The sequence below is a fragment of the Psammomys obesus genome, unplaced genomic scaffold, assembly GCF_907164565.1.
Source record: "Psammomys obesus unplaced genomic scaffold, mPsaObe1.curated_primary_1811, whole genome shotgun sequence".
NCBI classification, from domain to species: domain Eukaryota; kingdom Metazoa; phylum Chordata; class Mammalia; order Rodentia; family Muridae; genus Psammomys; species Psammomys obesus.
In genome coordinates, this window is record NW_026596034.1 from 21,077,233 (window position 1) to 21,091,914 (window position 14,682).

Consider the following 14,682-nt stretch of genomic DNA (forward strand, 5'->3'; position numbering starts at 1 on the left):
TTTATTTATTTATTTATTTATTTATTTATTTATTTATTTATTTATTTATTTTAAAGGCAAGGTTTCTCTGTGTAGCCCTGGCTGTCCTGGAACTTGCTTTGTAGATCAGGCTGGCCTTGAACGCAGAGATGTACCTGCCTCTACCTCCCAAGTGGTAGGATTAAAGATGTATACCACCACCACCCAGCTAACGATCACTTATAAATGGAGTAAACCCACAATAACAGGCAGCAGTGGAATAAGATATAAAGACAAAACAAAAACAAACTAAAAAACTAAAAAGATGTAAATAACCTATGCAGGTTTGATAAAGCTTAATCCAAAATTGACTACTTAAGATATAAACCCTTAAAGGGTATATCAATGTGAAATTTAAAATACTGGGGAAGTGAGGGTCTGGGAAGAGTGAAGGGAGGGAAAACTGTGGTCAGTATGTAAATGTATAAGAGGAGAATAAAAAATAAAAAAAGTAAAATAAAATCCTTTTGCTGGGGATAAAGATTTTGCAAGCTTCCACTGAAAGAAAGTAGGTCACACCGAGGGATTAAAATGACTTTGGACACGAAGAATAACATGAAAAGCTGTAACATGAAAAGCTGTAACACAGTGGAGCAATGAAGCAAGATATAAGAAATTAAGGGAGCAAGAAAAAAAAAAAGGCATGGGGGGAACCCTTCATTCTAGAATCTAGTTTGTTTTTCCTGATGGCTATGAATGAAGAAACTCCAACACAAGCCAATGAGATGGCTTAGTGGGTAAAGAGAGTTTGCCAATCAAGCCTGATGAGCTGAACTCAATCCCCAGAACCCACATAAAGGTAGAAGGAAAGAACCAGCTTTCCAAAGTGGCCCTCTACCCATCACACATATCCCAGGGGATTCTAACAAAGCTGGGTTTGGTAATTTACCTCTGATACCTGTAAGTACATCACAGATCTCATGTAGCCCAGGCTAGCCTAAAATTTACTATATAGCCAACTTAGTGTTGGCTTGAACTGCTGGTCTCCTGCCTCCATCTTGGAGGTTGGGATTATAGGTATATGCCACCATGCCTGATGGGAGATTCTTTATGATAAGAGAACTAAGTAAAAGAGCTCAGTATTTTTTCACCTAAACTTTAAGCTTTCTTTAAGATTTAAGCTTTCTTTAATCTTGTTGTGAATTTTGTCCTTTAAGCAGTCAGTGTAAATTAGAAAGCCATATATATCTTGAGAAGACATGTCTTCAGTGCATAATATCCTTTTCCTAGTATCTTTTCTTGCATTAAATACTTAATAAGATAGCTAATTCTGCTTCATCTGACTCTGAAATTGCTTGGTCAAGAATGCAGAGGTAACTAAGAACATAGAGAACTGCTCACATTACTGACAGAGCTAGGCTCAATCTCTCTACTGTGGCAACCCCTTCAATATACTGACTACCATGACCAGCCAAATTATCAATTAATTATAAAAATATATTTAGATTTATGTGTTCTCAAAAAATTACATCCAATGTGCTCTTTCTCAGAAAGATGTCGAAGAATGTACTCCATCAAAAGAAAAGGCTAAAACAAAAGGGGAAATTAAACTATAAAGGATATAAACAAATCTATAAAATTATGCTAAAGAAATATCTGACATGAATTTAAAAAGACAACCCAATTCAAAATGGGACATTTCTCCAAAGAAGATAATTGCACAGAAGAGATGCCCAGCATGATTAGGGAAATGGAAAAAAAGATACCGACTTACATCTATTAAAATGAGAATTTTTAAAATGGAAAATAAGTTTTGGCAAGATGTAAAGAAGGAACTCATGTGCAATATTGCTGGATGTGTAAAATGGTGTATATGCTATGGAAACCAAAGTGGCAGTTCCTCAAAAAACTACATATCAAATTACACCACAACCCAGCAATTCTACTTCATAAGAAGTACAAGCAAGGCTCAAACATTTGAGGTATGTGCATGCTTATGTACTTGTGTGTTTCTATGTGTGTGTGTTGAAAGCTGAAGATGTAGCATGGTTAGAGCAGCACTGGCATGCAAAGCCCTGGGTTTGGTCCTTAAAAATATATAACATTTATATATTATATACATAACTGTAAGGACAGAAAGTAATAGAGTGGCTACCAGGGCTAGCAGATTATAGAGTTAGAAGTTATTTAATGAGTTAAAGTTTTGAATGATGAATGTTTTGGGAATAGCAGCTGTCTTAAATAGGGTTATTATTGCTGTGATTAAACACCATCACCAAAACAGTCTGGGGAAGAAAGGTTTATATTTCCATATCTCTGTTCATCATCCAAGAAAGTCAGGACAGTAACTCAAATAAGGCAGGACTCTAGAGGTAGGAGGTGATACACAGGCCATAGAAGGGTGCTGCTTACTGGCTTGCTTCACATGGCTTGCTCAGTCTGCTTTCTTATAGCATTTAAGACAAGCGGCCCAGGGGTTGCCATATCCACAATGAGATGAGCCCTCCACATTGATCGTTAATTAAGAAAATGCCCCACAGGCTTGCCTACAGCCCAATTTTATGGAGGCATTTTCTCAACTGCGGTTTCCTCCTTTCTGATAACTTTAGCTTATGTCATAAAACTAGCCAGAAGAGCTGACCCTTGTCAACTTGACACACAAACTCATCACTCTTAAGCCACAACCTTAAGATTACACATTAGTAAAGGTATCACAATACAAACATTTTACAAACCAGTCCCACAGCCTTATAAATTTAAACACTTTAATTAAAAGTTGTTTCTTTAAAAATATCCAATTTCCAATGTCTATCCAATTTGCCTTTCTGAATGAGGATTGAGCATCTTATACAGAGTCCTCCTTCTTAATTAGCTTGTTTAGGTATACAGATATTAGTATGATTATATATTAGTATAATATATATCTAATATTCACTTATAAGTGAGTGTATACCATGTGTGTCTTTCTGCTTCTGGGATAGCTCACTCAGGATGATCTTTTCTAGATCCCACCATTTGCCTGCAAATTTCATGATTTCCTTGTTTTTAATTGCTGAGTAGTGTTCCATTGTGTAAATGTACCACAATTTCTGTATCCATTCCTCAATTGAGGGACGTCTGGGTTGTTTCCAGGGTCTGCTATAACAAATAAAGCTGCTATGAACATAGCAAATATCTTTGTTGTATACTTGAGCATCTTCTGGATATATGCCTAGGAGTGGTATAGCTGGATCTTGAGCTAGGCACTATTCCTAATTGTCTGAGAAAGTGCCAGATTGATTTCCAAAGTGGTTGTACAAGTTTACATTCCCACCAGCAACGAAGGAGAGTTCCTCTTTCTCCACATCCTCTCCAGCATACAGGGCAGGAGCCTACCACAGAGGGCCCCTGAAAGACTCTACCCAGCAGGATATCGAAGCAGAGGCTGAGACTCATAAGCTATATTTTGGACAGAACGCAGGGAATCTTATGAAAGAAGGGGGAGATAGAAAGACCTGGAGGGGGCAGGAGCTCCACAAGGAGAGCAACAGAACCCAAAAATCTGGGCCCAGGGTCTTTTTTGAGACTGATCTCTAACCAAGACTATTCATGGAGATAGCCTAGAACCTCTGCTCAGATGAAGCCCATGGCATCTCAGTGTCCAAGTGGGTACACTAGTAAGGGGAACAGGGGTTGTCTCTGATATGAACTCAGTGGCTGGCTCTTTGATCACCTCCCTCTTATGGGGGAGCAGCTTACCAGGCCACAGAAGAAGACAATGCAGACAGTCCTGATGAGACCTGATAGGCTAGGGTCAGATGCAAGGGGAAAAGGACCTCCTTTTTCAGTGGACTTGGAGAGGGTCATCGGAGGAAAAGAGGAAGGAAGGGTGGGGTTGGGAGGGGATAAGAGAAGGGGCTACAGCTGGAAATAATTGGGCATTAATTGTAATAAATTTATCACAAAGTGAATAAATTTAAAAAATAAATTAAGAAAATTCCAATTTCTATCTCTGTGCATTCAAGGCCAGCCTGGTCTACAAAGTGAGTCCAGGATAGCCAAGGCTACACAGGGAAACCCTGTTATGAAAACAACAACAAAATATCCACTTTCTTTTGAAATTCAAATTCTCTGTAAAATATCCAGGCAGAAGTAGTGCATACCTTTAATCCCAGCACTAAGGAAGCAGTGACAGGCAGATCTCTGTGAGTTCAACACCAGTGTGGTTTACAGCATGAGTTAGAGGACACCCAGGGCTACACAGAGAAACCCTGTCTCCAAAAACAAACAAACAAACAAACAAACAAACAAACAAACAAAAATAAGTCTCTCAACTGTGGGCTCTTGTAAAATCAAAAATTAACTACTTTATTTACTTCAAGAGTAAAGGATCAGAGCACACTCACAATATAAACAAAATAAAACCAAGCTTCAATAGTTTAGATAACTCAGCATCCCATATCTGGGACTCAAATCCCCTGGGCTCCTCTGAAGAGCCTGGGTCACCTCTCTGGCTCCGCTCTGCAGCACACACAGCCTGTTTCAGGCTCTGGAAGGCTCCCCTCCACCACTGCTGCTATTCTTGGTGGTCATGCCACACACCAGCACCACACAAACTCTGGGTTCTCTGTTGCAGCTGGGTTGCACTTCTTCCACCACTCTCCTGGCTCGCACAACACAGGCCCCAGCTGCTTTTCATGATCCCTTTGTGCTTTAGAAACCGGTACCACCTGGGTGACTCTTACACTATCAACCTTGTCCACCTCTGGAATACAGCTTCTCAGAATATTTCACCTCAAGATGCTGGTCTCAATCATTGTTATTTTCTCAGGCTCAGCTAACCAGCATCAATTATCCCAGTAAAGAAAAGGTTTCACTCCAATGTTTGTCTCTTGTTAATCACAGCTGACTCTTCAGCCTCAGGTGACCACAACCACAGAATCATAACTCAAAATAGCAAATATGCAACAGCCCCAAGTCTTTGACTTTCAAAGTTCCTTCTGAAACTTCACAAGCCAGGTCCATCATCTTCATTGCTCTCAACACTCTCATCTTCCAAATGACTACATACAATAGATATTTTCAACAACTAGCACATTTAAAAATAAACAGGGCATGGTGCCACATGCCTGTAATCCAAGCACTTGAAAGGCATAAGGCAGGAGGATCAAGAATTCAAAGTTATCTTCCACTACACACTGACTTTAAGGTTATATGAGATCTGTCTTAGACAAAACAAACAACAAACTCACCAATCTGCTGGGTCAGGTGGTCCATGCCCATAATCCCAGCACTCAAAAGGCAGAGACAGAAAAACTGGTCCATGTACCAAGGCCAACTTGGTCTATGCATTCTAGGCCAGCCAGCATTACAAAGGGATCCCAGAATTCAAACAAACAAACAAACAAACAAACAAACAAACAAACAGAAAATCTAGAAACAAGGGTCAAGGAACACGGTCGCACAACATTATAAATGCCCTTAATATCCCATAATTGTGCATTAAAAATGATTGAAATGGAGCCAGGCATGGTGCTCACACCGCAGAGGCAGGAAGATTGCTACAAGTATGAGGCCATCCTGATCTACAAATCAAGTTCTAGGCCAGCAAAAGCCACAAAATAAGACCTGATCTCAAAAAACGTAAAGAAATTTTGAAATAAAAAACTTTTATATGTTTTTATCACAATTTAAAAGAACAAATAATGTAGTTAACTAAAACCCACTGAATTAGGTAACAAGTGAACAGAATGAAAATTACATCTCAAGCTGTCAATGGTTCAGTCAGTAAAGCACCTTTGAAAGCATGAGGATTTGAATTCAGATCCCCAGAAACTACATAAAAGTCTAGGCATGGTGGTACACACACTTGTAATCCCAGAAAGAGTGACACAAGAGGTGGACACAGGCAGATGCCTGGAAGCTTTCAAGTCAGCTACCCTGGTGTATGTGGTGAAGTTCCAAGCCAATGTGAAACTGTTTCAAACAAAAAGTGGAAAGCGCTTGAGAACAAACACCCAAGGTGTTCTCTGACTACCATACATATGCACCCCCGACCCAAACAATGCGTGTGGAGAGAAGTCACGGAGTCCTGAGTGAATGTGCACTGTTGACATAGGCACAGTTATGTCAAGGCGCGGTATTTGAAATCATGCCTTAAACTCATGGGAGTGGCAAAGCCTTCCCCAGGTAAGGCTAAGAGGAATTGGCAAAACCTTCTTTTAGACCAAGTATGAGTGTTTACTAACAGTGGACCAGTGTGCAAGAACTTCCAGGATGACTGCAACCTGCTGCTTCCCACGGAGAGTTGCTAATCCTTCCTCCTTGTGCTCTATGTAATAAACTCACTGAGCTTCCGGGTTGTGCAGTAGGCGCTCTCCATCAGAGTAAGTACAGGCCACCCAATCTCAGCTTTATGTATGTGTGTTGCTTTTTCAGTGTCGGTTATTTCTTTATTGCAGTGTCAGCCCAGTCAGGTTTCCAGGAACAAGCCATGAAGACTGCATCCACATGAACACGAACACACACATACTCTACGTATGTATTTATATATAATTTATACCTCAATAAAAATATTAGGTGTGGTGCACACTTTTAATCCCAGCAAGGTGGAGGCAGAGGCAGGCAGATTTCTGTGAATTCAAGGCTAGCCTGGTCTACAGAGTGAGTTCCAGGCCAACAAGGGCTACAGTGAAACGCTGCCGTGAAAAACCAACCTGCTTACTACAAAATTGCATACTGTTTTAGTCAGCATCAGTCTCATATGCACTCCCTATTCTGTAAAGATTGATTTATTATGAATTTATGTATGAGTGTTTGCCTGCATGTGTGTATGCTCACTACATGCATATCTAGTACCTGTGAAGACCAGAAGAGACCACATCCCCTGGAATTGGAGTTACAGATGGTTGTGAGGAACCACATATGTGCTAAGAACTGAACCCAGGTCCTCTGCATGAGCAGCAAGTGCTCTTAACTACTAAGCCATCTCCCAGGCCCTCAAACTTCTTACATTTATTGCATCTTTCGACCTTTACCATCTTAGTTTGTGCAATTACTCTGTGATGCTTGTACAATGATAGATTAATCTACTGATGCATTTGTCAGACCATACATAGCCCTGCAGTTTAGACACAAAACTGCCTAATCTGGGAGTGAGGTAGAGAGATCAAAATTAGATAGTTTCTTCTAATTTTGTTGAACTCTTATTCAGATGTTAGATGTCTTGTTTTAATCTTTCATGTAGCTTGTCTTTTCTCTTACCATTTCTGCTTTCTAAAAAATCATTTAGGGGGCTAGAAAAATCAGTCAGTCCTTAAGAAAGTTTGTTGCTCTTCCAGAAAACCTGAGCTCAGTTCCCAGCTCCCACACTGGGCAGCTTACCACCCAATTCTGACCATTCTGGCTTCCACATGCATGCAAATGCAAACACACACATGCCACATGGATGCACATGCACACACCTTTAAAAATCATGTGAGGGATCTGAAGAAATGGCTCAAGGGTGAGGAGCAGTAACTGCTCTTTCAGATGACCCAGGTTTGTTCCCCATCATCCACATTGCTCATAACTGTCTTTAATTCTAGTTCCAGAGTATCTGATGCCCTCTTCTGGCCTTCTTGGGCACCAGGCGCACGGTACAAACACATAAATGCAAGCAAAACACTCAGGAACATTAAAATAAAAAAAAAAAAAGTCATAGGAGCTGAAGAGATGGCTCAGTAGTTAAGAGAGCATACTACTCTTTCAGAGAACCTGGGTTCAGTTTCCAGCACCCACATCAAGTGACTCATAACTACCTGTATGTCTAACTCAAGGTCTGACAACCTCTTTGGGTTTTTTTAGGGCACCCTAAAATGTGTGGCATGCACACATATTCACATATAAATAAAAAGAGGAAATAGGACATGAAGAAAGAGCTCAGTAGTTAAGAATTACTGCTGTTCTTCTAGAAGTACGCACTCAAATACCAGCACCCATGTCAGGCAGCCCAAAAGCACCTATAACTCTAGCTCCAGGGCATCCCAATGTCCTATTCTGAGCCCTTCGGGCATTAAGAGTCCTCCCCCCTTTCTCTCATACATTCACATGAATAACAAGAATATTTTTTATGATAAAAATATCTATATCCAAGGTTCAGTCCTTAAGTATTACTCTTAAAATTTACATTAAAATTTTTGTTTGTTTTCGAGACAAGGTTTCTCTGTGTAGGTCTGGCTGTCCTGGAACTCATTCTGTAGACCAGACTGGTCTCAATCCACCTGCTTCTGCCTCCTGTACTGGGATTAAAGATGTGTGCCACCACCGTAACATTTAACCACAGTAAACATTTAAAAAAAAAATAACTGGGGGCTGGAGAGATGGCTCAGAGATTAAGAGAACTGGCTGCTCTTCCAGAGGTCATGAGTTTAATTCCCAGCAACCACATGGTGGCTCAACAACCATCTATAGTGAGATCTGGTGCCTTCTGCTTGGCATGCAGCTGTACATGCAGGCACAACACTGTATACATAATAAGTAAATCTTTGAGGGCTAGAGAAATGGCTCAGTGGTTAAGAGCACTGTCTGCTCTTCCAAAGGACCTGGGTTCAATTCCCAGCATCCACATGGCAGCTCACAATTGTCTATGCCCCCAATTCCAAGGGATCTGACACCTTCATACTAATGCACATAAAATAAAATTAAATGAAATTATTAAAAAAATAACTGGAGAAAAACATTTTTACTGACAACCCCAATTATTTTAAAATATTTGCAGAGTTCTATATTCTATGAAACGAAAAAAAAAACCAACCTCTTTTTCTTCTCTTTCAAATTGTTTTATTCTGCATATAATTTCCTTTGCTGCCTTCCAGTACTCTTTAAGATTCTCCTTTTCATTTATGTCCTTTAGTTGTTCTGCTCCATTTTCATGAAAAGTATTCTCTCCTAGACTTAGAGATAACTTCTCAGCTTTGTAATATGGAACAGGGAGGGGTAGGGGAGAAGGGATGAGTTTATCATTAGTAGAAAAGTTAATGTCACACTTAAAGGAAAACTACATATTCCACCCAAAGAACACACAGCAGAGACTTAGAACTTAGGCACAAATTAGACTCTATTTTTCATAGTTACAGAAAAATAACATATGAAAATGTTATTCCAGATACAAGATTACTGGCTTTAAAGTAATTTGTTTGGAATGAAAGAATTAAAGTCAGAGTCAATCACACGTTAAGCATATGCTCTACTACTCACTACATCTCTAGTCCCACAGTAGATTGATTGTTTTGGTTAGGTTTCCCTTCACTTGACACAAGTTATAGTCATCTGGGAAGAGAACCTCAACTAAGATTGCCTGTATCAGACTGTCTGTAGACAATTCTTTGAGTCTGTGGGGACATTTTCTTAATTAATTATTGATGTAGGAAGGCCCAGATCACTGGAGGAACTGCCATCCCTGGACAGGTAGTCCTGGGTTGTATACAAAGACGAGCTGAGCAAGCCATGTAAGCAGTATCCCTCCACTGTCTCTGATTCAGTTCCTGTCTCCAGGTTTCTGCCTTGAGTTCTTGCCCTTGCTTCCCTTTATGATGGACTATAAAGGGTAAACAGAAATAAACCCTTTCCTTCCCAAGCTGCTTTTGGTCACAGTGCTTATTACAACAGTAGAAAGCAAAAGGGGGACAGAGATATGTTTACAACATTGTCCTTTTAATAATTTATTATGATCATAGTTTTTCATTCACAAAAACATATTATAGCGATTACCAGCTCTCTGGGCTCCGGCTAGACTGCTCATCAATTCTTTGAATACACTAGGCTCCCTCCTAAGCTAGGACCTGTGCTTAGGCCCAAGCTATTCGCCCATAGCAGATTTCCTCTTCTCACAGGATTAACTCTAGACATTCTGATCTCTGTTCAAAAGTCACTTTCTTCCTAAGATTTTGGGCCCTTTCTCCCAAAACCTTTACTGCTTTAAATCTGGGTCAAACCACTTTGTTATAGCTTCCCACATATCTGCAATCCACTCCCTCACAATCTTTATGTCAATTTATAATAATACCTAATCTCAATTTTTAGATTTTCTTTACTTAGACTAAACTTATGGGCACATAGTTTTCTCATAACTGTACCCTCAATCCCAATGCCTTACATGGTACTTAGCACATAACAAAAATTCCAATTTTAAGTAAATGAACAAACGTACTCTATAACTTAGAAATAAATTGCAAGGGATAAAATAAGTAAATTCTCTCAGCTGATGCTATCTGGGTATTCTCTTCTACACACAGAGCTTGAATTTGTTGAAAATACCCTAGTAGTCATTTCCAAATTATGTATGTTCTTTTCAAACCCTCCCCCCAGCAAAAAAAAAAAAAAAAAAAAAAAAAAAAAAAAAAAAAAAAAAAAAAAACAACTTTGAAGCTAAAACAGCTTGGCTCATTAGAGCACATATAAATTTCTCTTTAGCAACTTGGGTTATTTTCTTTTCCTTTGGAACAGGGGTCTCACTATGTAACTCAGGTTGGCCTTGAACTCACAAAGATCTGCTCCTAGGCCTGAAATCAAAAGTGTATATATCACTATACCCAAGGCTGATACTTTGGGGTTTTTGTTGTTGTTGTTTGTTTGAGTCAGAGCTTTATTTCATAGCCTTGGCTGGCCTGGAATCCCCTATGTAGACACTAGTCTTGAACTCATAGGGATCTGCCTGCCTCTGCCTCCCAGGGCTAGGATAAAGGTGTGCACTGCCACACCCAGCCAGTTGGTACTGTCCTAAAGTAATGTAAACTTACTAATCTTTTTGCAGTTGTAAAGCACATAAGTGGCAGCTTTGCTTAGATCTTCATTCTTAAAATCAGTTAAGGCTTGTATCATCAGTGGAAGCCCATTGTTTTTTAAAAGTTCAAACTGATTTTCCTCTGTAAAAAATATCAAAAATTAAAAATTTTCATAAAGTATGAGGTTACAATGCATCACTGTGATAATTATGAACATAATTCAAACTTTAAAATAAAAATATAATTTCAAAAGTATTTTCAATTTAGGTGATAATCTGCTTACACAAACTACAGTTTCATTTCTAAAATATAGCCACATTCTAAAATAAGATATTTCTAAAATGTAGCCACAGTGTATCACACCTCATAAGGGTATATAAATAGCTCTCATTTGGTTTTTTTAAAAGTGGAAACTGGAGAGATTACATGGTGATTAAGAGCACTTGCTGCTCTCACAGAGGAACCAAGTTAGGTTCCCAACACCCACATCAAGTGGTTCACTACCATCCATCACTCCAGGGGATATGATACCCTCCCTCTTCTGTCCCCTGTGGGTGCCCAGAGACATGCAAATACATAAATAAAAACACTCTTAAAGATTAAGAGAAAGAAGAGAGGGATAGAGGGAGCAAAGAATGAGGGAAGAGAAACAGAAAGGAGAAGAGCAGAAAAATGGGAAAGTGAGAGGAAGAAGGGAAATGACTAGGAGAGAGGAAAGTACAGTCTGTTAGAAAGAAGGATTAGATCAGAGGGAGACTAGGATGCAAATAGAAAGAGGAAATAAAACCTTTGAAAGTTTTCACTGAAGGTTAGAAGAATTGTCCTTTCAAGGGGTTTAGTGAGATAACAGGATTATACATGTAAACTGACATGGCAAGAAGACAAAAAATGGAGAGAGACAAGAAGGAGCAGAGGAGGTAGCTGTTACAATTAATTGTACTGGTGAAAGTGGAAATAAGCTAGGGGCAACGGAAAGAAATATAAAGAGAGGTAGAACTAGAGGCTTCAGCGACTAACTGAATACAATATAAAAAAAAATAAGAAGCTTAAATGACTAAGAGAAAAGCTGAATTTTAAGCCTTTCATACAACAAGAGGGGAAAGAAGCAAAACCCCACTGTTTCAATACACACACTGAATTAAAATTGAATACTCACCACAATCCTCTGTGCAGTGACCAATGGCAAGTATGATGCTAAATTTTTCTCCTGAATCAAGACTTTCATGAAGCAGTAATGCCAGAAGTGTAGAAACAATGTGGTATTTGGATAATACCACTGTAAAAGTAGCTAATAGTTTAATACAGGAAAAAAAAATAAGTACAAATTTAAAATTTCTGGTGTACTTGTACATGTTTTCAGAGCTTATTCAGGAAGAATATCATATGCCTATATACTATCTAATATATATATGTCATGTAGCATCCACTATATGCATACACATATGTCATTTTAAGTAAATACATTATAAGAAGATGATGGCTTATTATAGCCCTAATTATATATTCTTTTTGCTGTTGTTTTGAGACATGGTTTCTCCATGTCGTCCTGGCTGACCTGGAACTCTCTATGTAATCAGGCTGGCCTCAAACTCACAGAAACCCACCTGCCTCTGCCTCCCCAGAGCTAAAATTAAAGGTGTGTGTCATAGTATCTAGCCCTTTATATTCTTTTATAAAGAAAGTTTTCTTCTTACTTGCTTTGGATGGTGCTGTAAATATGAACCAATACTGTAATATTCCTAAAATCAGAATATACATACATTTACCGTATATATCTACTCATATCTACACTGGACATTAAGGATATTACAAGATAATCAAATTCTGCTTGACACTGAAATACTCTCTTACCTGGCTATGATGGTACTAATGTTAATGATGTAATAAAGGATATATAAACCTATGAAGAGCTGTGATGAGATACAAGAAGTCTACTATGTTAAGCTATACTTTTCCTCATAGGATACATATTTATTTTACTAAGACAGGCTCTTACAGAGCCTAGGCTGGCTTTAAACTAATTAAGCAGAGGCTAACCCTGAACATTGATCCTCCTGCCTTTACTTCCTAAATGCTGGGTTTATAGATATGCACTACCCTGCAGGGCCTTCATAGTGCTTTTAACAAAATTCATCCAGAGTCTAATAATATTGGTATGAACAAAAAGGTTATGAACTACTCAAAGATCTTTTTTTTTTTTTTTTTTTTTTTTTTTACATTTACTTATTGTCTTTGTGTATGCAATTGCATGTGTGCCATGGTGCACACACAAGGTCAGAGAACAACTTCATCGGGAGTCAGTTTTCTCCATCCACCATGTGGGTTCTAGGATTGAACATACAGATTATGTTGGCAGCAGGTACTTCTACCTGTTGATACATCTCATGGATCAAGGGACTATATCGCAACTATTTTTGTGTCTCCAGGACCCAGCACACAGCAGGTATTCAGTAACTACTTATTAAGTAGGCATCTAGAGATGCTTAGTAGTTAAGAGAACTAGCTGGTCTTACAGAAGTAGACTCAGCTTTAGTTCCTAGCACTGACATGGTGGCTCACAACCATCTGCATCTCCACTTCCAGGAATTTAATGTCTTTTTGTGGTTTCTATGGGCACTAGGCACACACATGGTATACATACAAACATTAAGACAAAACTCATATACATAAAATAAATCTTTGAAAAGTCAGCCATCTACTTTTTGGGTTGTTTGTGAATGTAAAGACTTCCTTATTAGAAGGACTTACAGACTACCGTTCTAAGTGCTTATACAAACAAGAAGATGTGTCCTTAGCTCTGGTTCTGCTGTGCACTCATGCCCTGGGTATGTCAGATGTCACACTTGTCACAAAAAGGTATATTTTAATTTTTTAAGTTTTATGTATATTTATGTGTCCCTATAGAAGTATACACTACATGTTTGCAGGTACCTGCAGAGACGAGAAGAGGTATTAGATCCTTGGATATGGAGTTACGGGTGGTTGTGAGCCACCCAGAACCTGGGTGCTAGGAACTAAATTCAGATCCTCTGTAATAGCAGTAAGAGCTCGTAACTGTTGAACTACCTTTCCAGCTCAAATCTAATTATTTACATAATTCCCCAAATTTTATGAGTTTTCCATTTCTGATATCTTAACGTCTTGATTTGTTATCTAAAAATTTTTATTAAAATTGCTTTTTTTTATTTTTAAAGAGAGGGTCTCATGGTGTTATCAGGGCTGGCCAGGAACTCAAGAGATCCACTGCCTCTGCCTACCAAATGCTGGGACTAAAAGCATGCACCACTACATCTAGTTAAAACAACTTTTTAAGTGAAATAATGATTTAAGAACAACAGGATCTTATTTTGATTCCCTCATTAGCCCTAAAGTCAGAAGACTTAGCTATGCATCCTTAGGGAAGTTGTAATTTTCCATTGGAAAATAAGGAATAGGGATAGGTAATTTCTATGATTCCTTTCCATTTGTAAAAAGCTAGAAAAATTGCCCACAATAGAATTTAATGCAGCATTTCTACATTCAGCATGTTCCGTTCAAACAAAGTTCAATTACAGAAAACTGACTAAACATTTTCACTCACAATTATTAGTAATACATGCATTCATGGTCTTTGTCACCACCACTGCAAGCTTTGCACTGGAAAGAGTATTGTGTGACTCAGACTCCAGTTGGACGAGAACTTGAGATAGAACATCTAGTCCACCCGCAGATACAAAGCAGTTCTGAACATGTGCTAAGGAATAAGGCAGTAAAAATATTAATTTCTCAAAAAAGACAAGTGCATTGTTTCATTCAATTATCTTATGTTAAATACATTTAATTTCAAATACTGAAATTCCCCAAAATTACAGAATTAGAAGTTCAACTTCTATTTATGTACCTACACACACATCCATACATATAAATAGTTACACTCTCCTTGAACATAGTACAATTATATATATATATATATATATATATATATATATATATATATATATAT

General features: G+C 38.5%; 1 protein-coding gene across 1 annotated transcript in view; it reads right to left on the minus strand.

Moving 5' to 3' along the window:
• The window catches only part of Terb1 (telomere repeat binding bouquet formation protein 1), a 42,012-nt gene that overhangs the window by 18,198 nt on the left and 9,132 nt on the right, over positions 1-14,682 (minus strand). The window contains exons 8-11 of the mRNA XM_055621274.1: positions 14,281-14,433; positions 11,857-11,988; positions 10,716-10,841; positions 8,732-8,889 (exon numbers count right to left, since the gene is read on the minus strand). Coding sequence (XP_055477249.1) covers positions 8,732-8,889; positions 10,716-10,841; positions 11,857-11,988; positions 14,281-14,433 — 569 coding nt within the window. The remainder of the gene's footprint in view (positions 1-8,731; positions 8,890-10,715; positions 10,842-11,856; positions 11,989-14,280; positions 14,434-14,682) is intronic.